This window comes from Spea bombifrons, chromosome 6 (assembly GCF_027358695.1).
Source record: "Spea bombifrons isolate aSpeBom1 chromosome 6, aSpeBom1.2.pri, whole genome shotgun sequence".
In the NCBI taxonomy this organism is placed as follows: Eukaryota; Metazoa; Chordata; class Amphibia; order Anura; family Pelobatidae; genus Spea; species Spea bombifrons.
In genome coordinates, this window is record NC_071092.1 from 27,835,932 (window position 1) to 27,861,001 (window position 25,070).

A 25,070-nucleotide genomic window follows, 5' to 3' on the forward strand; every position below is an offset into this window, starting at 1 on the left:
TTGTTAATTAGTGAGGCAGCAGCCCAAAATCACACATAACGTTATCCCAAAACGATGGGGGTTGTTGGGGAGATGTTGGCTTGATCCTTTTAGTATTAATTTGGCATCTAGAAAACGCAGATAGTGTACTGAATTAGTCTTATATACGAGAACAAAAACTAAAACCCAAAACAACTGTGTGTTATTCTCTTTCTTGTACATGATACTGGTACCATCAAGTATAGAAAGAGATTGGAAAAGTGGTGCAATTTTGTGTGTTTTTTTTGTTTTTTTAAACAAACTGACAATTAAAATCACATTTTATTTAGCACATCTGTTGTGTCTATTTGCTGGGGCATTTCTCTGATAAACATGTGCAAATGCTATTTTTGGCAATTGTACTATTTAAGATAGAAGCATTTTTATACATCCCACCAATGATATCAAGTAAAAAGTGCAACTCAAATGTCGTTTTTCCCCCCCGAAGTGACAGCACGATATTTGTCAGATCCCTTCACCTAAATGGATTTCTCCAGGGGTGTATGTATACAACATACATTATACACAGATACCAAACACAGTACTCATACACTTACTCACTTCCAGACCCGCTCTACATGCAAACGGTATGACACAGATATACTCGGTTATAAGAAGGTTTTCCTTAGCTTATTCCTTCGCTACCATCTCTGGAACTCTTAATAGTTAACGTATGGCTGGATGACTTGTGCAAGGCATGCGCCATGTTGGGGAGACACCCCAAGTTAATTTACAAAAAAAAAAAAAAAAAAACACAACCTTTTTTTTAACTAAATAAACCAAGAAAATTGTAACACTGAAATTACATTAAAAGGTTTAGAGATTAAATGAACTCCTTGCAAATTAAAATGTTAGACTTTTTGACCTATATGGCCTAAAACTGTAAAGGATGGGTACCAGATGAAAAAGGGGAGGTTCAGTTCTGTAGTGTCATTCACTGATCAAGAATGCATATTTATATACTCTGTGGGTGCTTTAATATGAATACTTCCAAAAAAAAAAAAAAAAAAACGTGCTTGCCTAAGGTAGAAGCTGCACCTGCCCTCCTACATGGTACGACAATTCTTGCAGCTGATTGGCTACTTGAAGTGGCAGGAAAATGCTCCCATCACGGAGTCAGCTAACAGGCAGTGATCAAATTGCTTGCAGTAAGATGTGTTTGGCCATACGCATCTCCTGCATGGAAAGTAGCAGGGGGCAGGGAAACCTCAAACGTTTAAAGGGACTTCTCAGCTATGCATTAAAGTACATAGGGTGGCTGGAGTGTCCCCTTAACAAAAGGGTCAAATTGCATAGTTAAATTAAATTTCATCTCACTGACGTAACAGTTGTATTATATAGGACCCTCCGTGTAAGAAAGTCAGCGGCATAAAACATGCCCACTTAACTGCAATTTGCTGTTTAGTGAATAAATCCCCCTAGCATTATTTACTCTAATACAAACATCTCATGCATCAACTACCTGAACCTTCCCCTTGTATCTTTTTAGCTCACGTAACACGTAAGGTCTTAACTATTTAAAAATTTACAGCAGGAAAAAATAAAAATTTCAACAGATAATACATAAATACTTCCTTGCAATGATAACTCTAAATCAGGTGCAACGTGTTTGAAAGTAAACACAATACCACGACTTAAAATAATCTAAAACGCATTTGTAAGATGTAAAATGAATCCAAAAATAATACTGTATAGGACTTGCAATCCCTATAAAACTACAAAAGGCATGCGGAGCACCTTATGAGATCCATCACTATCCTAGTGTTAAAATAAAGGAAACAAGAGCAAAAGAAATAATGAAAATATATGTCAGGAAAGAGGTCCATCTATATAACAGACTAAAAACTCTTCCCAGATTTCATTATGGCCATCATGGGAACTCAAGGACAAGGATTGCAAGAATGCAAACTGGTACGTATAAAACATTTTACACCATAAATGGTTAACACCAGAATATCAAGCATAAAAATGTCTAAATGAACTGTCTAGATCAGGGCTACTCAACTCTGGCCCTTTAAGGTCTCAAACAGGCCACACTTGGAGATTCCATCTTGAGCACAGGCACCTCTATTAAATTACTTGCCTTCAGGCAGGATACAACGAATTCCCTGCCTGTTTGCGGCCCTCGTGGACGAGAATTGTACAGCCATTATTCAAATGTACAAGCAGTAATGTCTACTTGATGTCGAAAGCCGAAATCATTCCAGAATTTTCCGTACACGTACCACCACCATACTTTGAGGCCTAAGTTACTACATATACTAATTTACACAAAAACAAGTTACTTTTGGTGCTTTGTTTGCATTTGGAAACACTATAAATTACAAGATATGTAATCACCGCAAGTGATACAATATCAAAACACATTTATAAAAGCAAGAACGTAATATTTTTGCTATGGTAACCATTCTCCATTTAGAGTTGTTCTAACTTTCTGAATTTGACCTAAGAAAGTGGATTTGTCTAACATGGGAAGCTTTACGGAACTGGAAGGCAGTTTTGGACACCCCAGTAGGTTTTTATGCATTATTTAAGTGCTATAACGTTTAACACGTGTGTAAAGAAAAATATATGAAACTAACCAATTTAATAATGCTGCATAGTAATGTCAATATCTGCTTATCTTCCACACTTTTGACATGATCAAGCACAATGAAGGCCAACATATTATTTCTGCTCATAGTTCCTCTGCTGGGGACGCTAATGGTTTAATTTGCGACCTTTCTACATAGCGGCAACTACAAATGGCGACTATGTTAACAATTGTAATGTTCCCACACAGTTCACGTGGAATGCATTCCAGCTGCAGAAGTGACCTCCGAGGTCCCTAAAAGCTTAAGTACCTCTACAACCTCTTCTACGTTGGCCCAGTAAAAAGTTTCAACTTCAAGCAGAAATTATTTTTCTTAATAAAGAAGAAAAATGAAGCCAGACATTATGCAAATGACCTATCTACTTTGACTGTGGCTTGATGGTCCTACATGGTACTCTCCAGGACTTCTGGGAAAAAAAACTTTAGTTACAGTTATTAAATCACAATTAGGTCTGCAATTACAAAGTAAGAAGGCTCACAGGTTTAACAGAGTTCAAATTTACGTTTGAGATGCCACTGGAATCTGTAACATTGCCATACATGCCTAGTAGTGTCAGGTGATACAACTTGTTCTAAATCTATGTAACAGGTCTACCTGCTCACCTTCTGGATTACCGCTGCCTGGAAAGCTTTCACAGGTATAATTTGTCCAGAAACTAAATTTAAATGTTCCAGAATGGATCCAGCAAGCCTTTTTATAACTAATTGCCAAATAAGTAAGAAATCAAAAGAATCAGATATTTCAGAATATGTTTGTTCTTCTCTGATAGATTGTGTCTATCATGATTCTTTTCCTAGACTTTGTCAAATATTTATAACGTTGATTGAAGTAATACATTAGAAAATGAAATTTTTATGATAAAAAAAACACAAAAAACATGTTTACATGTATATATAGATAAAAAATCTTAAAGGTGAAAAAACATCACTAAAAAAAATATTTTGTCTCATCCCCATTCTCATAACATGTCACATGGCTATGAAACAAAGTACAATACACCGCTTCAATAAAAACAGCCATCCATAAAGTCAGATTTCAATACCAAGCACGCTTTCCTTTCACTCTAGAAAAGTGCATGCTACCTTAAGCCAGAGACAATACGGCCCGTAGCAGTAGCGTTCCACCCCATCCCGGATTCTTGCAATTTAACACTGATTCTTTATTTTTGCATTGGCAGTAATATTGGAATGCCAGGGCCACTGGGTTTTGTGCTGGTCAAACAACAGTATAAAAAGGTAGAATAAAGTGTCAGCGGAAAACGGTTAAGACATCTGTTAGGCCACAAAAAAAAAAAAAAAAGAGCGCAATAAAAATGTCATTAAATGAGCATTAAACAAAAACACACAGCAATGAGGCGATTATGAAAGTAACAAAAATGCAAAAAAGTTACACTAACACTGGAAGCTTTTTACTACAAGCTTCGAATTCGGAGGATAAAGTGGCACAAAGACGCTTTGCTTTCCGGGAATGTCGGGCTAAAGTGAGCACTTAATTGCTCAGATTACACTTTTCCAAACGGTTTTCGGCATACATTTAAAAGAATCGGCTAATAAAAATATTAGTGAGGGAAGCATTCGCTTGCGTACTGGCTTTCTGTTTCTGAGGTAAGCTGGAGTGTTTCTCTTACAACACTTAGTTCCTACAACACATTTTAAGGAAACGTGCTCCAAACAGACTGCTGAACAGTGAATCTGTGTACAGTAACACTTCCTCCGCTTAAAAAACTAAAATAATAACTGTCACGTAATCACACAAACGCGGCATGACAAAATAATACATAAGGCAAGAGATGTCAAGTCATTCCACTCACCAGAAGATGGACACGTATCAGTGCTTCAAAGTCTGACCAAAAACGCACGTGCTCCTAGATTTAAACATACAACTACCCCGTCCCCTTTAAGTGATTCAAAAAAAGTCTTGTGATAAATAACCCCCCCAACCCCCCCACCCGTTCCTCTTCCACATTCCCACATCATCCCCCAATAACACTGTCCTACATTCCAGTTGTGTTTGAAGACAGCAGTTAGAAGTGTCAAGTCTCACGGTATGAAAGTTTCATTGGCAACGAGAAATCTCTAGTTTATTAGAACAGCCGCAGCTACGCCTTGGGAGAGAGGAGTTTTTTGGGCGTCTGAGGTCTCTTGGTCTGCCACAGGTGGCCATGAATGGTCACAGCATCAACGCTGGCCGACATGGTTTTGGCTGGGATTTGGCTGAACTGCTTCCGATCGGAGTTGTACTTGTAGAGGCTCTCGATCATCTTACGCGATATGGAACGCGGGCCGATGCCTATTAGCTTGGTAATCTCCTCCGTCTCGGGACAGTGAGTGTACACAGATCTGAACATGCATCCAGAGTCACGGAAGAGGATTAGAAAGTTGTTGGCATTGGATTTTTCCATTTCCTTGGAAAAGAAAAAAGAAGGGATAAAGGGAAAGGTCAAGTAAAAGTTTCAATAACCATTACTTTCTGCTTTACACGAGATTCCAAAATAAGTGTATATGTCTATATATGCACACCCTATGCTCCAGAAATAGCAAACGACCTTCCTCACATGAGGCAAAGTTAACTAGAATAGAGCAAACATCAAAAAAGAAAACATATTCTAACAGCTTTATAATACATTCTGTGCCCAACCCAATTGTTCTAAAAGTGGAGATACTGACATCTAGAATCTTGTTCTTCTGGCCTTCGTTAACTCTTCCGGCCAAACAGCAATGAGTAAGGGCATTCTGAATGATATATTTGTTGGATTTAGCACTCGGCTCTTTGTACAACTTTGGTCCTGTAAGCAGAGAAGAGTATTTCAGATGATTGTGTGGCACAGGGAGAAAAAGTTACTTCGAGAGGATCAGCAGTGAAGTGATATATGGAATACAGTATATAGTAAAACCAAAATCAACGTGTTATTGAGATCAGCAAGGTAACCCACAGGTTCACTATATCACCTGTATACTCTGTTGCAGATGCCACTGAAGAAGTAGTAGAGGCGTTTTCCCAATCCTTATCCCCATTGCGACTGCCAGAGCCACCTGGGGTCAAAAATCCTTCTGCCGATTCTGCCCTAAAAGGACTGAATAAAATCACAGGTCAGATCAAACTGCTTGTAAAAGTCAGAACCGACACCTCTCATTTATGCAACGAGCACAACTATGGAACCATGTAGCTTTCTGATGTTTTAAGAACACACTGTAACGTTATTGCGATATCAGCAGTTTCACCGAAATGCACATTGCACATGAAGGTCACCATGTGCAATTAGAGACCTAAATGGGATGGATTGTGACAAAATAAGGCCAAGGCCTTAAATAGCTACTGGGCCTGTAACCCTCTGATTGTATCCCTGCTAGCAGGTGTCCCTGAGATAAAACTGCCACGAGTGGAAGGAGGTGAAGTCAAGAGAAAGCTCCAATACTAAAAACTCAGCAACTAAATTGGAGACATCCTGATGTTACAACATCGCCAAGTATCTTCACCAGGATCAGCGTCTACTTTGGGAGACATCAGATTAGCTCCTAATCTCTATAATAAGATAGACTTGGGTAACCGAGTAATGCAGTATATGTCATCACATTGTTTTCAAACATAAGAGCTTATTAACAGCTTTAAGGGCTTTTTAACCCCTTCAGGACCGGGATTTTGATACTAACGTGTCGCTAAAGGACCGGAGCCGTTTTTGTGTTTTTGCCATGTCTTTCTTCAACTGTAATTTCTCTCTTATTAATTGGTGCACCCACACAAATCATATATTGTTTTTTTTAGGACAAGTAGGGCTTTCATTTGAAACCATATTAAGCTGGGTAGTACATTGTTTTGTTTGAAATAAACTGGAAAAAGTGGTGAAAAAATGAAAAAAACGCATTTTTTTACAGTTTTGTATACATACAAATTGTACACACATTGAACCAATGGGAAAAAATTATCCCAAATATATTCATTGAGTTGTCCTGATTTGGAAACCACCCAACATGGCCAGGATTTTCATCTATTTTGACCAGTATAGGGCAAATATTGCTAGGCATGCATCGTGTTTTTGAAATGTAATTTTTTGCAAATTTGGCATGGTAGTCTAATAACTGCAATAGTTGTCACAGATACTGATTATCCCCCCAAAATTATATGTTTATGAAAAGTAGATAAGTCAAGGTGTACAACTAGGGTCATTTTGACACTTTTCAAACAGGGATTTTATCGCCAGTTGCTGCCAAATTTTGAGGTATTTTTATATTTTTTTGGGTTTTTTTGCATATGTTGCAATGTTGCTTTAGATTTTATATTATATTTTGTATAGAATTTGTGCAACTGCAGAAAAAAACACCAAATTGTGTTCACCAACATCCCCCGGTTCCAACAAGGCCTCACATGCATGGTTCATGCATTTTTTGAGGAAGCTATGAGGGCAAAACTGGAACATGCGCATTTTCGTTTTCACATTTGGAATTTTCAGAAATTGGTTTCCTGGGCCCATATCCCATTTGGGACATTTTGGAAGCCCCCCACTGTAAATTACCCCATAAAAGTATATATTTATGAACAGTAGACAAGTCAAGGTGTTCAACTAGGGTAGTTTTGACAGTTTTCAGCTAGCCATTTCTTCACTCGTTTCTGCCAAACTTCACAGGGAAATTATTTTATTGCGTTTTTAACGCATACATTTCAATGTTGCACTGAATTTCTTGCACACCATAAGTGCAACAGTGGAAGAAAACACCACATTTTGTTCACCAACATCCCATGATTCCAACAAGACCTCACATGCATGGTTCATGCATTTTTTGAGGAAGCTATGAGGGCAAAACTGGAACATGTGCATTTACATTTTTTTAAATATTTTTTTTATCAGATTGCTTGTAAGTGACAGGTTTAGGCCGCTGACATCAATCAGGGAGACCGATCAATAATCAGCGACTTAAAATGTCACCGACAAGTGATCAGGTAATAATTATGATTATTTCATTTATTAATAATTTGTGTTTTTTCATAATTACCCTAGATGACCCCTCTCTCTTTGTAGAGCAGGGTCATCCGTGGGCTGCCATAATGATCCGATCACTCCTATTGGCCAGGAGCGATCTGATCAGCCCAGCATTTGACCTGGAAGCACCCTGGACTTTCAGGTCAGTGCTGGTATTTTTTTTATTATTATTTTTATTATTTTTTTATTATTTTTTTTATTTATTATTTTATTAGTATTTTTTTTAAAAAAATTATTTTTTTATTTTTTTTTTAACTCTTTCAATGCTGATGCTCCATTGAAGCACAGCATTGATTGATATTTAGTCCCCACAAGCTTGTGGGGACTAATATTAACCCCTGCAATGCTGCGATGGGGGTCATAAACAATCGCAGCATTGAAGGGGTTAATTGAGGAAGAGGGGGGGTAGGGGTTAACTATGGGGGGTGGGGGTGGGGGGGCTGGTCTCCACACTAATGTGGAGACCAAAGAGCCCTGTCTCCCTGTCCCTGAAGCTGCCTCTGGCAGCTGGGACACAATCTCCAGTGGACTGGAGATTGTGGGAGAGGAGTCTCTCTGATCAGCCCTACAGGGCTGATCAGAGGACTTCTGGGGGTTCGTTTTTGCTGCTGGAGGTCTGCCTGGGCTTCCAGGCAGACCACCAGTAGCAGAACCCCCTAAAAAACGGGAATTAACCCCTTCAATGCCGCGATCGCGGCATTGAATGCAGCGATCGCGGCATTGAAGGGGTTAACGCTGCACTGATGCTCTCATGGAGCGATCAGGCAGCAGGGGGGTGTTGGATCAGGCCCCCACACTTGTGTGGGGACCCATTCAACACCCCCACCCCTTCCCTGAAGCTGCCTGTGGCAGCTGAAACAGCGATTGCAGATTTTTCTGCAATCGCTGTTTCTGCCTAGAGAATCACTCCGTGGGAGTGATCGTAGGCTTGGGGGAGGGCTTAGACAGGCTGTGTTGTCTGCCCAGGACTCCTGGGCAGACGGCAGCAGCAGCGCCCCCGCGATCACCGCGATTGTGGTGATGTGGGGGCGTTTTTTGGAGGAGACGTACCTGGTACGTCCCGGTCTACCGGTGACTGTTAACCAGGAAGTACCAGGTACGTCCCGGTACGGAAGGGGTTAAAGCTAAATTAAACAGCAAAAACACCCACTTTGAGCCTTTTAGGGTATTATTAAAGAAGCCCGTGTATCGTCTGTACAGTATGTCAGTTTCTCTAGGTGAAAATTCTTCATACTCTCATTCAGGGTTGCTTGGTAAACTCAAGTAAAACAGTTTATACCCCAAATGTTGTTTACAAAGAGATTTTTGGTGTGCAAGAATTATCATCCCGTCCACTGTGTCCATGGTAAGAACATGACAATCTTCTTCATACTCCCATCCTTTACTTCATCTTTGAACTCAATAATCACCCATTACTAACTGATAAGTGGAGCTTTCTCCACAGTGCATTATAATAATAAAAAAATAGCTATGTATACATTTTGGTAAAAAGTTCCTGTTTCAGTTACCTTGGTGTTCTTTTCCCAGAATGCACACTGTCGTTGTCAGCTGTGCTCAGTGATGCCAAGGAAAGGCTAGGAGCTGAGAACATAACAACATAAAACCCAATGAACAATTAGAATATCTTGTACACACCTTACATGCGGGGATGTTTAGGATTTAGAAAATCAAGTAATCAATTGAAAAAAAAAAGGGTAATCCAACCATACACATTTTAATATTGTGTTTATACCTCCTCTGGAAATAAATGGTTAAGTTTTACTGAACAAGAGTAAGGATTGGAAAGAGTCTATTTGGATAAAATGCCAGGTTCTTGTGATGTTCAAGAATGAGACAAAGATAAATCATATCAGAATTTTTTTCACCTTTAATGTGACCTATAACATGAACAATTTAATTGCAAAACAGACTGAAATCTTTGGGGGGGGGGCTGGTTGCATAAATGTGCACATCCTTTGTTCCAGCTGAAGAAAAACAGCCCCAAAGCATGATGCTGCCACCACCATGCTTCACGGTCTGTATGCTGTTCTTTGGGTGATGTTGTTGATGGTGCAGTGTTGTTTTTGCACCAAACATATCATTTGGAATTATGGCCAAAAAGTTCCATCTTGGTTTCATCTGACCATAACACATTTTCCCACATGCTTTGGGGGGACTTGATGTTTGTTTTTACAAACTTCAGCTGGGCTTGGATGTATTTCTTTGTAAGAAAAGGCTTCCTTCTTGCCACCCTACCCCATAGCCCATTCATATGAAGAATACAGGAGATTGTTGTCACATGTAGCACACAGCCAGTACTTGCCAGAAATCCCTGCAGTTCCTTTAATGTTGCAGAAGGCATCTTGTAAAACTCCCTGACCAGTTTTCTTCTCATCTTTTCATAAATTTTGGAGGGACGTCCAGTTCTTGGTAATGTCTCTGTTGGGCCATATTTTCTCCATTTGATGATGACGGTCTTCACTCTGTTCCATGGTATATCTAATGCTTTGGAAATTCTTTTGTACCCTTCTCCTGACTGATATATTTCAACAATAAGATCCCTCTGATGCGTTGGAAGCTCTCTGCGGACCATGGCTTTTGCTCTGAGATGCAACTAAGCAAACGTCAGGTAAATCCTACTAGATGCTGAACTTTATTTGTGATTAATCAGAGCCACTTTAAATTGTTTGATTTTTTCCCCCTTCAAAGATTTGTTTTCCAAGTGAATTGTTCACGTTATAGGTCACATTAAAGGTGGAAAAGGTTCTGATATGATTTATCTTTGTCTCATTCTTTAACATCACAAGAACCTGGCATTTTAACAGGGGTGTGTAGACTTTTTATATCCAATGTATCTTCTTATTTGCATGGTGTAATACCTTTATACATCTAACATGGGTGACCTGAATTGTGGAATGGTGGAGTTTCTGCATATGACCAAGATGGGAAATACACTGCAGGCATCACCAAGTGGTGTTTTAAAATAAAATTTCAGGGAGGGTGAAGATTTAACAAAGTGAACAAGAGCTATCAGCATCTTTACAAATTCTTCTAATGCATAAAATGAAATTTAGTGTTCTGCTCCTCCCAGCCGCAGTAAACCATTCACAGATATAATACCTGGGGGGCCACCAGTTGGCGTTTTAGGGGACTCGATCGGCTGATCCCTGTGAATGGATTTGGGTCTGGGTTTCTTAGGTTTGTTGGGGTTTGTCCGGGGCTTTATAACAGAATCCATATCCTCCATTAACTTGAGCTGTTTCCTACGCATATACTCTTGTTTGATGAATTCTCTTCGTGCCTTTTCATCCTCTTTTTTAGTGCGTTCCTCTTCAGACTTTCGCCTGCAAGGGTAAGACAAAAATGTTAAATGACAAATCAACTCAGCTTGAAACAGCCAATCAGTGGTTTAAAAAAGTCTTATCAAGAAGGAAGAAGGCAGCTTCGGCAACATGGATGCTCTATTTTTACGTATATTAATGTACACACAATGCATTGTATGCATACAAGAACATGTTTATGCAAGACAACACCCTAATGCTAAATCTGCCTCTAAAGACATTGTAAGATAATTTATAAAAGGGTATGAGGATTCCAGCAATTTAGAAGCCTAATTCTTTTTAAGTGTTTTGGAAAATTAATGGTTCAAGTCACAGTTTGGTCAAACCCACTATGACCAAATTGTAAGGAAAAAGAGGAACACCCCGTACCTGGCTTCCTCTTTCAATTGCTCCTGCTCTAACTCGAGCTCCTGCTTCCGCTGCTGATTTTCCCTCTCCCTCCGCAGTCTTTTCTCCAGCAGGGCTGCTCGTTTGGCCGCCATGTCATTTTCCTCTTTGTGATCATCCTTTGAGAGCAGACAAAACAAGAATTGACTTATGTGACATGGCATGATGCTATTTTTTGCAATTAAATGGTGATTACACCAGTGATTACACTTTAAGGGTCACTACAGCTCTAACAAGCACTTCAATGCAAATGATGGCTGTGTGGCCCATTTAAATATCCGTGTGTCCATTTTGCTAAATGTCACTTATCCAAGTGTCATGCAGATGTTCATTAGACAAAACACATATCCCTGCATGTTCTATACCGGCCAACAATTGGTTCAGTGGGGCAAGAATCTGTTCAGACCTCTGTGTGCATGTATGGAAGATGCTACCATTGATCTCATGACTAGTCGGTCCATGGAGGGCAGCTGCTGCAGCAAAGCTTCCTCTTGTGTGTACTCTTGCAGAGTACTTTAACATGCATTCTTCTTTAGAGGGGGTGTGAAGGATAATAAAGTGTCCCTTTAAATTCTTACTTCTATATCCTTCGCACCGAATATTTTAAAAAGTACGAACAACACACATTGAAAATGAAGCCATTTCTGTATTGTATTAATGTACTGTAAAACTTCTCCAAAACCTTGAGGTACTGAAAATATTTACTTTGTGTCATATCAGTACTTTTATATTTTTACCACGGCACTAAAATCTCCTCTGCCGAATAAATTTGTAAATTATTACATATTAGCCTACATTTAACATGGGTTTTCTTTTACCTTGAAGAAAAAGCCACAGCAAACTTTTTGGTCCTCACTGATTAGCTCCTTCTCGACTTCCACTTCACCTCTCTCTGCAGCCAAATCAGGGGGCTGCAGTTTGGAGAGAGGTACTTCAATCAGATTCCCACTTTTGGATGCCGAAAAGCTTCGACTGTTTAACTTCTCATCATTGGGAGTGAGACAAACTGTTTCTACTATAGGCTGAGTCAGCACTTCAGAGACGTTTGATTCAATGGGTCTTGCTTCCGTCTTTTTCTCAGGAAATACAGTCTTTCCATTGCTTGGAGACTCGCCTGGAGAAGATACAGATGCCACGTCTTGACTGTCTGCCGCAGGTTTCCGGTCATCTCCAAAACAAACAAATGATCTTGTCTGAGTTTGGCTAGGTGAAAACCTCCGCAGACGTGGAAGGCTATCGACAGACTGCGGAGGAGTCAAGGTGCGGTTCAAGGGCGCTATTTTCAGGTCATTAGGACGAGGGATCTTTTGGAGCTTTGAATTGAAGGACGGGGTTTTTTTAATAGATGTCTGCGGTGATCTGTGAGCAGGCCGAGGAGACTCAGTTATGAAGCATGGAGTTGGAGACCACGTCACTGATGGTTTTGTTGCTGGTTTAGATTCTCGCTGCATTTGCTTCTGCGGAGAAGGTTGCGGTGGAGCAATAACCCAGGCTTGTTTCTCCCTCATTTGCATCAGCATGTCTTGCTGCAGAGCCAAACGCTGCATTTCTTGCTGGAGGAAATTTAGAGATGAATTTAGCTTTTCTATGGATTTTGTATATTCTGTAATATCTCCATCGCTCTGGTTTTCTTCACTGGGACTAGGCAGACTCCAGCGCTTTACACCCTCTATGGGTGTGGTTGGAGATTTGAGCCATTTGGAAGAAGCTTGATCTATGTTAATCTTTGTGTTTTCATTGGTTCTGATGTTATCACTGGCATTCAAATGTATCACACCATCACTTTCTTGTACCACTTTCTCGTTATCTATCCCTGTTGCTTCTTCTCTCAGAGGAGAGATACCATCACCTTTCCTTTTTACAACCGTAAGAAATGCAGTTCGCCCCATTTTCTGCCGCTGCCGAGTAAACGCAGCCTCTACTTTCTTCTTCTGAGCCTCAATTGCTCTTCTTTTCTCCTCTAGTTTCATCCTCAACTGGACCACCTCCGATGCCAACAACTGTGTTGTGTCCCTGTTCTGTGGAGCAGACCCTTCTTCTTCTATCTGTCCAAAAGCCACCATGTGAGGGATATTTAGCTCTGACCCCTCTGGGGTAGTCTTTTGGGAACTGCTACCACTGCTTTTACTGTCTCCGTGATTCAGCTTCCGAAACTTCTGCTCTGCAAAACTGGTCATTTTGATGCCAGAGCTGGAGGATGCAGTACTTCCCGTTTGTGACTTGCCACTCATTGAGCTGGGACAAGGGCTGACTGGATCTCTTAGATTGGAAGCATGTACCCCATACTCTTGATGGAGCTTAAGAGGATCATCCAAGTCAGAATCTAAGCTTACGGTATAGTCTTTCAAGGAAGAATCCTCATCCATGGTTTCTGGGATATCTTCTGATGGTACATGAATTCCAGTGTCCACCTCAGTGGTGTCACTGACTGGGCTCTGGGCTTCTTTCAACTCCACTGAAGGGTCAGCGTTGGGCTCCGTAAAAGGAGATGGGGATATCTGCAGAGCTAAATTTGTATCCTGGTTATGTAAAAAGAATCCATTATTCACTTGGTCACCAACAATGGATGTTTTCTCGGGATTATGGATTATTTTCAAGGCTTCCTCAATACTTGGAGCATCTATCTGGCAGTCTAATTCATCAACACTAAGCCTATTTTCAAGTGGACCATTGGATTTTTTATATTGGTCTCCTTCATCAGAGTCCCACTGGTCATTGGGGGTAAAGACAGCATCCTGGTTTAATGCCTTCTGGTTCAATTCCTCATCAATACTCTCAGACTGGCTTTGTCCATTAATTGGCTGGAATGACAAATTTTTGCGTATATGTTTGGGAGCACGAGCCACATTGAAGGAGAATCCATCATTGCTGACGGATCTCTGGATTGGTCTGCTTGGAGTTGTAACTCTGATTCCATCTTCTTTATCAAAAGAAATGTCGAAGGAAACACCATGTGCTGATGATCTGCAACCAAATCATTTTCCAAAGATATTTTAAAAGAAAAAAAAAATCAGCATATATAAATACAGCCTTATCATACGGTACTTCCTTGTACATCCTTAGAACAGAACTCCATATAAGTCTACAAATTAACAGGTTCTATGCATTCTAATAAAAATATTTCTAGATTGATTTAGGCAGTAGTGTTCTTACTGTATTGAAGTTCTTTAACAATATCCTTTTACAATAGCTTAATTTCCTCACCTCTTCTCTTTGGGCCATGTCCCCATTTGTCCATCTACATAGGACATTGATGATGACCTCCGAATTGCAGCTGAAAAAGTAATTTCAAAAATCAGCTGAATTATGAGACTTAACATACATATCAAAAATAGATTTTTATTTCAAATCAATACTTTAATTTTAAATTTCAAACTAAAGGAACACCATCACCACTGGAAAGTCATAATTAAGGAGCAGAATTCCCTTTGGCTTGGACACATCACCCATGGTGAATACGGTTCCAGAAGCTCATAGTTGTTGAATAAGTTTGGGGAAAGTATGGGAAGAAACTGTTCTGATTCTAGAGTCATGTGATTCTATATGGAAAGCATAAACAGCAGTAATGTTTATTGCTGTTAACTGTAGTTTAAGGTCTAGTCAAATGGCTTACCTGGATTATGCGATGCAGATATCTGCGGTAGGTTCCTTCAATGTAAACGGGAAACATTAGCCACCATAACAGAACATTCTATATACAGTGTAACAATCATTCTGCATTTTCCCCGTAGCACAGGTGTTCTAAGAACTCATATTTAGATAAAGCCCACAACAGAACAAAATGGTTATTTCCCATGTGCATGTTTGTCCTGAATACCTTAACAGATATACATACAACATATCTAACTTTATTTTTACTGGGGTGGTCATGCATATGTTTGCTTTTTAATTTATCTGGCTGGAGACAGGGATACCGAAGGAGAGTGATACGGAGAGTGAGAGAGAGCGATTTGAAGAGAGAGAGAGAGCGATTCGAAGAGAGAGTGGGGGGGATAGAGAGAGTGAGAGAGAGCGAGAGATACAGAGAGAGAGAGAGAAAGAGAGAGAGAAAGAGAGAGAGAGAGAGAGAGAGAAAGAGAGAAAGAGAAAGAGAGAAAGAGAAAGAGAGAGAAAGAGAGAGTGAGAGATAAGTATCTGTCTATCTATGTCATGTGTGTTTAATCCGAGATATTTACACTCTTATACAAATACTAGTAATAAGTGTTTGTGGAGTTGAGCATTCAGTTTACCTGGCATTACTGGAACCCCCCATGGTGTTCCTTCTCTGAGGGATTTTTCTAGGGGACCGCATGGGACCTGCAAGCAAATTCCCAATATTAGGACCGTAAGCTTCTTTATCATTTTATATAAATTTAAGTAACTGGAAGCTATAATTTCTGTAACACAATTCTATAGTACTGTATTACTGTTCCTGGCGCCTTTCAAAACATAAACGTTACCATAGTCTCCAAGTGGTTATCAATACTACTAACACAACAGGCTGAAAATACAATTTACAACCATATGTTTAACTTTACATAGGAATGCTTTTTGTGGCACCGTTCTAAACCTTATAAAGACTTTATCACAAACAATACAACACAGAGTTCTGACGGATGTATCATTACCTTGTGTATCGATTACTCTGGGGCTCACGAATGAGGGCTTCACTACTTCAAACCACCAGAAGAGCTCTGCCATAAACACCAAGTAATTAGCCTGCACAAAATAGCAAGTCCGTTAGTGACTGTGAAATATGTTTGATATAGAATATTAGGAATGGCGTTATGTTTAAATACCGAATCTGATATGAAGTTTGAAAGTGGTCTTATTACCATAGCATCCAATAGAACAGTCCAAACCTCTAAAGTTAAAAGGACACTCCAGTGCCCCTATAAAGGGTGATTGAATCTTCTGCAAGCCAAGGGGCTGAAGGTAAGAAGTCAATTGCATAGCTGAAGGAGAGATTCTTCTGAATCACTCCATCCAATTGCAAGGGGGAGAAGTGTTGGGTCGAAAGGGACACTCAGCTATGAGATGCGTTAAAGAGCATATGATTGATGGATTGTCCCGTTAATAGTGTTTTAGATGAAAAGATGCACTATGATTTGAGGATGACTATGGTGCATACTGACCTTGACAGAGGACGATGCATACAACATGTCTTCCAGAGTGAAATGACAACACCCATTGAGATACTCCTGGCAAAAGTCTTGGATCAATTGCAGGTTGTAAAGGCTATCAGCCAGAGACATGGACTCCTTGAAGCAAATATCTAGAACAGAGGATCAAGAATGCAATTTATCTTAGTTTTAAATTACATTATCAAAACTGATGCTGCCGCAGTATGTCTGATCTGGTGGATGACCCCAAGTGAACAACCATTACTGGCAAGGAAGAAAGATCGAGAAGATGTACGAGATGGTCTAAGGTCTAGACAAGACTGCTCCACCAATATTTTTTTCTCAGCTCAGTAGTACATGTTTTTAGCACATGGTCTTCACATGGAACCACTGTGACCATGATCTATCCTGGGAGAATGTTTATGGACCATTTATTTGGCTTCTCCAGACAAAGAATGTCTAGAATTGAATAACTAATGTTTGCATTGTCTCTCTTTATTTGAAGCTGCTCTTGTTTTCAATACGTTCTCCCTCTTGGTTGTAATGCAGTGTATGACAGTGTACCTATTTATAAGCTGGGTAAATAAGTTAATATTACCGTGGGAAGGCAGACAACTGTTCTGAAAACAGGCAAATGCATATCGTTCTATACAGTTCTATTTGAAATTCAAAGAATAATCAACAGCAATCTCACCCTCCAGTCTGATGACATCAGGGCAGTAAAAGTGAATGAGGGCAGATAACGCACAGCCATCAGTGCCATCCTTCAATAGGTTTTCCACGAGTGGGATGCAGGGGAGATGCTTGTACAGGTTTGGTTCTTTTCTATATCGAGCCTGTAATGATAAAAGAGGAGGTCGTTTTGTTGGTAAGGTTGTGTGAGTTGGTGCCAGACTTAACTACTTAATGCTAATGAAATGACTGATGGGTTATATTTGAATGGAATGGATGCTGAAGCATGTCCAAGACTCCTCTTTCCTAGCTCATCCCCACAATCTTAATTTACCTGTACTCCTCACACAACATAAATAACTAAACACACTACTTTCCTATGGCATAGTCAGTTTCATTTAGCAGACAAAGCAATATTGTGAGTGCAGACATTTTGTGGTTACCAATCAAATAATATTGCCTGATTGATAACCTTTAATTTATATCTATAATCAAAAGTAACCAAATGTTTAGGATCAGCTGTGATTCAGCAAAAAATTTTTTTTTTTACAAGATATGATTTTGATCGTTCAATATATAGTGAAGACTGCAGGAAGGGGCAGGTTCCACAAAACACAATAACCCATTCTTACCCCCATAAGCTCTTTGCCTGGGTAGGCTCTATAGTTACATGGCATGTCTGCAGTAATGACTGTTACTATCTACTGAATGTGAATAGTAAATAAATCAAATGCCCACCAAGTATATATAATATAATATCAATTTATAGTCACAAAATACATCAAAACTGATCTACTTGAAGCAACAGTCAGCCTAACCATCACCACTCGACATCTGTGGTTTTAAGTAATACTTTAGTTGAATTCTTCTTTGCTTTATTACAAAGCTGGTTCAGGACAACAAACATTTTCCTAAATGCACGCATACACACACGCTCGCGCTCGGCAAGGAAATGTCTTTCTACTTCACATAAACAATGTTTTCTGTAAATTTAAGTAAAAATAAATACAATCTAATGCTTGCCATTTATAAGTAAAATAATGTTTCCTTCTCCCCTTCCACTTGCTCTGAAGGATGAAACATACAATGCTTGTGCATGGAGATGGAGCTTCCCCAAGCATTTAAATCAATGTGGTGGAAAAAACCTACAGTCTGCAATTTCTTCCGAGCTTGAGCTCTTATGATAATCAGCCTAAAGGTGATCTTCAGTTGGCTTAAATGGGGGGGGGGCAGGTTAAATCCCAGTTGAACTTCTAACAAAACACATATAAATGGGGGGCCATAAGCTTTTGGGACCTGAGAGGTCTATTCCTCCATCTTAAGAAGAGACCTCACAGATCACAAAAGCGTATGTAGCTTTATGCCTTTTTCTATGTTGTCCCAATAAAAGGTATCGACTTCAGCTGAAGACTCCTTTCTATGGGGCAAGTACGACTATATCCATTTTCATTAATAAAAATGAAATACAACAGGTCAACTAGCATGGTTTACCAAGCAAAAAAGCGGAATAGCGTCTTACAAACAAGATACAATGTCCTTCCATACAGAGGAAAGCTGGCATCTCATGTGGCTCCATGGGCCCCTATGATTCCTTGTATTATCACTAATTGTTTTCTATCACTAAGTATTATTCATTATTTTAACCCCTTAATGACAAGGCTCAAAATGCATTGTTTTCAATGGGTTTAGGGATCGCCCATTGTCCTTAAGGGGTTAAGAAGTATGGACAGGTTAAAAATACAAACATAAGAATCACTTGGCTAATCTAGTTTAGATGAAAAGACGGAAACCCTGTTCAGTCCTTGGTCTTGTCTTATAGTCAGGATAGTTTTCGTCGTATCTAATGCATGTTTAAATCCCCTCACTGTATTACACTCCACCTCGTCTGCTGGGAGGCTGTGTATTCATCTACTACCATCACGGGTTAACTAGCACATGTATAATCTGGGCCATCTAACAATCTTCAATGCCCATAAACTGAAACTATCAATAAGTTCAAAAAGGTGGGGTATGTGGATGAGAATAAATTGAAGGTAAGATGAAATAGTGAGAACAGGCAGCATGATATGGTGAAGCAGGTGCTGCATCTATTAGACCACAGATCAAAATAGCAAAGCAGGACTTACAGGGACCAGTTTCCAAAACCATTTGGAAGAAGACTTCAAAGGGAGCAGCAGGTGTTACAGAGAAAGCAAGGGAAAGAAAAAGCAAACACACAGAGAATGAATCAAAATGTGCTTCATGGAGCAGCAGCAGCAGCTACGAGATTTGACAACATTAGCCAATAGCAGGTTACACTCATACAAAAAGCATCGGAAATTGCTGATGGTTTCCACAATAATGAAAATTATAATCAGAGAATTACTAACATATAGACTTAATGTGATGTTAATAAGACAGCCAATAAGGTCTCCCTGACTTAACCAGTCTCAGTCTTTTCCCATTACAGTATATGCATATATAAATGTTTTGAGTTTAACAATTCTATCTACAGACTGGATTTTGTCCACTAGAGATTGGACAAGCCATGCACATGTTTGAAATGCATTCTAAACATTGTTCTTGCATCTGATATAGCTTAATGCTTAGAGTCCAATGAGATAAATGAGATATGGTCAGGTCCCCCAAGTGATAAAGCATGCCTCTCACTTGTAAGTCAAGTAAAAGGCATTCTCTCTTTTGCATTTTTCTTTTTGTTTCTACCAAATGACTAGTTCAGAAAAATGAATGATTGACAGGAGCACCGCTTACCTTTTGCACAGTGTTTGGTTCCACGTTCTGCTGCTCCTTCATTCGTTGTTCGTGTTCAAGAATACTCTTTAAATGGCCATTCACCTAAAACAGAGTTTACACATGTTTCAAGAGGCCCAGATAAAGTAACAAAACATATTTCCTTGACAAGCAAGGATATCACCGTCTTCTGTCCTGAAAGACCTTTTCGGGAAAGGGTAATACTAATTCACGTCCTATTATATTAGGGCAGAAGGTGATCCACAAAACTGTGCAGTCAGATCTGATCTTTAGGAAACAATGTTTGGTTCTACTAAATAAATGTAGATTTTAGTCCAGGTGGTTACCCTTTATTGGCCCAACATAAGTTTTTGGGACCTCAAAGTTCTCTTCTTGAGATCTATGGTGGCCCAATAACAGGCATCAACTAACTGGAAGGATCAAAACAATTACTCTCCTGGTCAAAACGTGAAAGACCCCAAAGAATCAGGCAGCAATAAAGAGTCAGTGGTAGAACAAAATGAGAACTCCTGTCCCCTCCAACATGTAGACAAACCTTGACCTCATTCTGCAGGCATAGATCTTGTATACTAAACACCACGCACAGGACATTATTTTGATCCGTCGTTCACGGTGTAATTTTAAATTATTTTTAAATGTTATAACAGAAGCAGGGAAGGAGAACCAGGACGAAAAAACACTTTAGAATGTTTTATCCAATTTGCTATTTATTACCCAATCTATATGTGTTAGAGATCTTGGTCTACTTGTAAAAATGGAACAGGGCTAGAAGCTCACATAGTACGTCAGCTACAGCAACGAGAAGTGTTCCACTTACACAAAATATTACGCTTTTTAATATGTTAAACAAATAACCCATGGCAAATCTGTAATTTTTTCATCTGAAAGTTTGATTTCACAAAAAACAAAAACAAAAAACCTTAAGAAGCTTTTTCAGTTTATATGGCAACAACCTATCAGTGCCTGCTGTCACAGGACAATTTTACCAAGCCAAAAGCCAGAATTAGAAAAAAAAAAAATTAAAGAATGACTTCTGAGAAGGGTTTAGACATTCCTGGGTACTAGGAATGACATGTCTAATGATATATTAAGTCTACATGTGTGTTACACTCGGGGAGCAGCAGTTTTTACATGTAGAGTCTAGTCACGTTCTAGTTCTTTATTCAGTCACAGGCATGGGGCATAAAATACTACTGACTGGGTACCTTGAGCATGGGCTATAGTAAATTCTTGGGGAGAATGACCTACCCCTGTGGAGATATCCCACCTTATTAATCCAGTACATGACAGCATCCTCGATGTCATAAGGCATGTCGGCAGCCTGAAAGAAGGGCAGGTATTTGTGGACGCAAGCAATGACTTTCTCGATGCTGACCATCTCCACGGTGTATGCCATCATCAGGGTGTCAATCATAGCAAGGTGAGCGCTCTGCACACAAATACAAAAACATCATCAGTACCAGCCTCTTAAAACACATTTAATCTAAAGGATCCTATCAAAGTAATGGACAGGTGTATTTAGAAATGTTTACCATTTAAAACATCTAAAAAAACACAGAGACAGGAAAGGGACAAATTTCTTAAGTTTAAGCAAGCAGCTTTTATTTTTTTTTATAACATGGTGATGGAATGTTCCAGAACTTAATGAAATCTGCCTTTATATGGCCTATCACAACAAATAAAAAAATAATAATAAAAAAAAAGAAATCATGATGTAGCAAGACAAAATTCCAGCCTTTATATAAGGTGTGATTTGTATGATCTGGATCTTAAAAGGGACAGATGATTAGTTCAGTTTTCCCATAGAAATTAAAGCTCTGTGATATGTAATGACCACTAACCTAGGTCAATGTGACCGACTTGTACACATATCGGCAAGAAAGGATTAAGGCTTTATAATCTCACTAATGCTCTTGTTAGGGTTTTAGCAATGTCGAAAATGCACCAAATTAAACTATCTGCAGCATCCTTCTCACCTCCGACTAATCCCTTCAAATGACTGCAGCACCGAGTACTTTACTTAAAGGGACAGTCTAATGCCCCACCAATAAATAATGCATTTTCAAATATTTTAAGATGGAGATGCTGCAACAGGCACATTTTTACGCTTGCTTTAGCTTGAAACGGAAAGTGTGTCTGTTAGTCATTAAAGCGTATACGATTGCTTTAGCATTAAACCTTCTCAGGACATTGTTTTGTCACACCGTGAAAGGGTTAAATTATGCCAACAATGGGATTAGGTGTACTGACTTTTGTTGCCAAGGTTTAGACATTAATGGCTGTCTGTTGAGTTATTTTGAGGGGACAGCAAATTTACACTGTTATACAGGCCGTACACTCACTACTTTACATTGTAGCAGTGTCATTTCTTCAGTGTTGTCACATTAAAACATATAATAAAATATTTACAAAAAGGTGAGGGGTACACTCACTTTTGTGAGATACTGTATATACAGTATTAGGCATGTGTTTTGGGCACTTTTTTCTCTACCTCTCTAGTTTGTCTTTTTCAATCTCTTTATATTTTCCTTTATTCACACAACACTATGCAGCAGCCCCTCATTACCTTCGCACAACACCCTGCCCAGCAGCCGCTCCTCATCCTGCATAACACACTGCCCAGCAGACACCCCCTCTGCGCAACACACTGTCCATCAGATACTTACCATGCAAGTCGCAGGCAGTCCTCCCACATACCATATGTATGTCATATGTATGTCTGACCCCCTCCTCTGTTTTTGCTGCATGGACAGAGATACAGCAGCTACACCTCGTTACCTTTCTGCCTGCCTCACAGTCAGCATTCCATTACCCCATTCCTTCCTACAAGGAACAGCGACAGGACCTGTCTGTGGCACCCTACAGTAGTTCTAATCTGTCAAGGCTGAAGAACTGTAACTTAGAGGAGCTTCTGTAAGCAGCTGGTGCCATTGATTTGCTCTTCACAAGATATGTTAAATGTGCAGCAGGAAGACCCCTGGAATGCTGCCCCCTCGTTCAACATTATTTTATAGACATAAGTATTATTTTAAGATCCTGATTGGACACAACCTCTACGAACTATTCCACCTCTCCACGCTGACCACTTCTAAAGCTTCAGCACAGATAGATCACATCACTCTAGGAATTGTTGATGACGCTAAGTGTGACGCTGGCCAATGACTGGGCATTCTCACAGCCCCGACCAATGTGAAAGACCATTCTCAGGGTGACATGGCTATACATTAGATATACCAGCTCTTTATTTAACAATGGAGAGCAGTCTTCAGCAAGGTGCTGAGTATCATATTTTGGTGATTACCAGTTGGCCTGCGTCCAAGTGCATTTCTTTTCCATACATGTTTGGTATATTAAAGTTTTGACTTTAATTATTTTGTGGCGTGGTTTAATTGCTGTGCTGCCAAATTAACTAGCTGCCTGCCTCATACAATTAGAGCTTTGAGCAGAGTTGCAGAGTAATTCTAGTTATTAGAAAGGACGTAATCATTCCAGTCAATAAAACAATGATAATATCACGTCTGGTGGATTCATGTGGTTATCGCAAGTTGCAAAAGCCAGACGTGTAATCACAAATTACATGCTGTTCAACCTAGATTATTTGGAAGACGTATGATTTATTCACTATACCAAAAGCAATATATCTATCAGGCTCTACTTTAAGAGAAGCTCTGACATATCTTCTGGGACATTTATTAAAAGCACATATATTTTTTGTATTGGAGATATGGTAAGGCCAAGAGAAGCTTCATTTTCAGAATCAAATATGATCATTCAATGAAGCTTTGTATTCGATTAGCTTTAAACCGGAGTATTTGTAACTCTGAACTGGCCGATATCAAGCTAAATGAATAGGAAGAGAAGAATGGGATACTGGTGGGTGGCCACTTTAGCGCGACACGTAGCATCTCCCACCCTTCGCACCATATTGAAGGAGCTCGGTAGGTGGTGGTTGTTCTGGATGTAGGAAGTAGGAAGTGACCATTCAGAAAGTCCTATATGATTATACTGAAGTTTGCATGGTATTTTAATATATAAACATGCCAATTATCCCCATGTTGGGGTGCCATGACAGTTGCTATCAATCATAAAAATGAAATACTAACAGATGATTCATAGAATTACACCTACATGCATCAGGCCTCGCAGCATCTCATGAGGTGCTTCAAGACAACACAAGTATTGGGGCACAGTGATATAGGCAAGCATTCAGATATATTTTGACAAACTACAAGACCCCTTTTTGTGAAAGCGTACACCCCTCTGGGGTTTGACGTTGAGATCCGGAGCAATATTGTCTATCATTTTGTAATAGTTAAAGTAAAAGAGTAAAAGGGGAACCCCAGGATACTTTTAGAGACAGAAACAATAAGTCCTAGCAACATTAACCCAACGGTGCAGGTTAGTAAACGCTGACACTTTTGAGATTCCATTTTGTGGTCTTGGATGGTAACAGTTCCTGTCGGAGGACTTCTTTTCTTTGTCAAGAGCAGACAAAGAAGGAAACATTTAGAAAAACAAAAACATCGAATATGAGGTTTACCAAATATCCAATATACTAATCCAATATACCAAATATATGTTTCTATTTTGTAATTAGAACTATACAATGTAACAACACTGTAGAAATATTTGGGGAAAAAAATGTAATTTAAAAGGCAAAGTATAATTTCCTATACAACCTTGCCAATGAAGAATATGCATTCTATACTTTCCAAGGGGGGGACCAGAGCTGGAGGCATTGCCCCTTATACCATCTGACTTTCGCGCCAGTTCGAGGCAGCAAATCGTCAGGAATGTGTGCGCCAATCAGAATCAAGGGATTGAAACGAAAAGGCGTCCGCAATCTTTCCGGGCATACCACCTGATATTTAAAAGCCCCCTTAAGCTGTTGTACCGCAAACTTAAAGCTGTCAATTTAACCCCTTCAGTGCTCGTTTGTAAAGCCTCTTCTTGCACTGATAGGAAATTGTCCTCCAGGACCCTGTCGGCGACTGTAATTTAACTCTGTAAAGGCTTTTTGATAAATTGGAGTTTGCATATCTTACAACCGTCAACACTAGATCTCTAATGTGCAATTTCCACTCTAAACTCCATGTTCCCCTTTTAACATTTGCCAGGATCATATCCAATAAGTCATCTCCTGAGCAGGTCAGAAAAATATGTATAAAAACTACTTGATTTATGTTGCTTTGTTTGAAAGCAGAATAGCTGATCTTGTGTATTCTTGCTCCCTTGATCGTGTAAATTCTTG

At 39.5% G+C, this 25,070-nt stretch overlaps 1 protein-coding gene across 1 annotated transcript in view; it reads right to left on the minus strand.

Moving 5' to 3' along the window:
• Nucleotides 1–3,397: 3,397 nt before the first annotated feature.
• The window catches only part of CAMSAP2 (calmodulin regulated spectrin associated protein family member 2), a 33,510-nt gene continuing 11,837 nt past the window's right edge, over nt 3,398–25,070 (minus strand). Inside the window, exons 3-18 of the mRNA XM_053469776.1 lie at nt 21,087–21,248; nt 19,820–19,903; nt 19,195–19,227; nt 17,091–17,232; nt 16,409–16,548; nt 15,902–15,992; nt 15,524–15,590; nt 14,908–14,942; nt 14,499–14,568; nt 12,113–14,258; nt 11,277–11,413; nt 10,687–10,910; nt 9,096–9,168; nt 5,561–5,685; nt 5,279–5,397; nt 3,398–5,016 (exon numbers count right to left, since the gene is read on the minus strand). Of these exons, the coding sequence (XP_053325751.1) occupies nt 4,711–5,016; nt 5,279–5,397; nt 5,561–5,685; nt 9,096–9,168; nt 10,687–10,910; nt 11,277–11,413; nt 12,113–14,258; nt 14,499–14,568; nt 14,908–14,942; nt 15,524–15,590; nt 15,902–15,992; nt 16,409–16,548; nt 17,091–17,232; nt 19,195–19,227; nt 19,820–19,903; nt 21,087–21,248 (3,954 nt within the window). The 3' untranslated portion in view covers nt 3,398–4,710. The remainder of the gene's footprint in view (nt 5,017–5,278; nt 5,398–5,560; nt 5,686–9,095; nt 9,169–10,686; nt 10,911–11,276; nt 11,414–12,112; nt 14,259–14,498; nt 14,569–14,907; nt 14,943–15,523; nt 15,591–15,901; nt 15,993–16,408; nt 16,549–17,090; nt 17,233–19,194; nt 19,228–19,819; nt 19,904–21,086; nt 21,249–25,070) is intronic.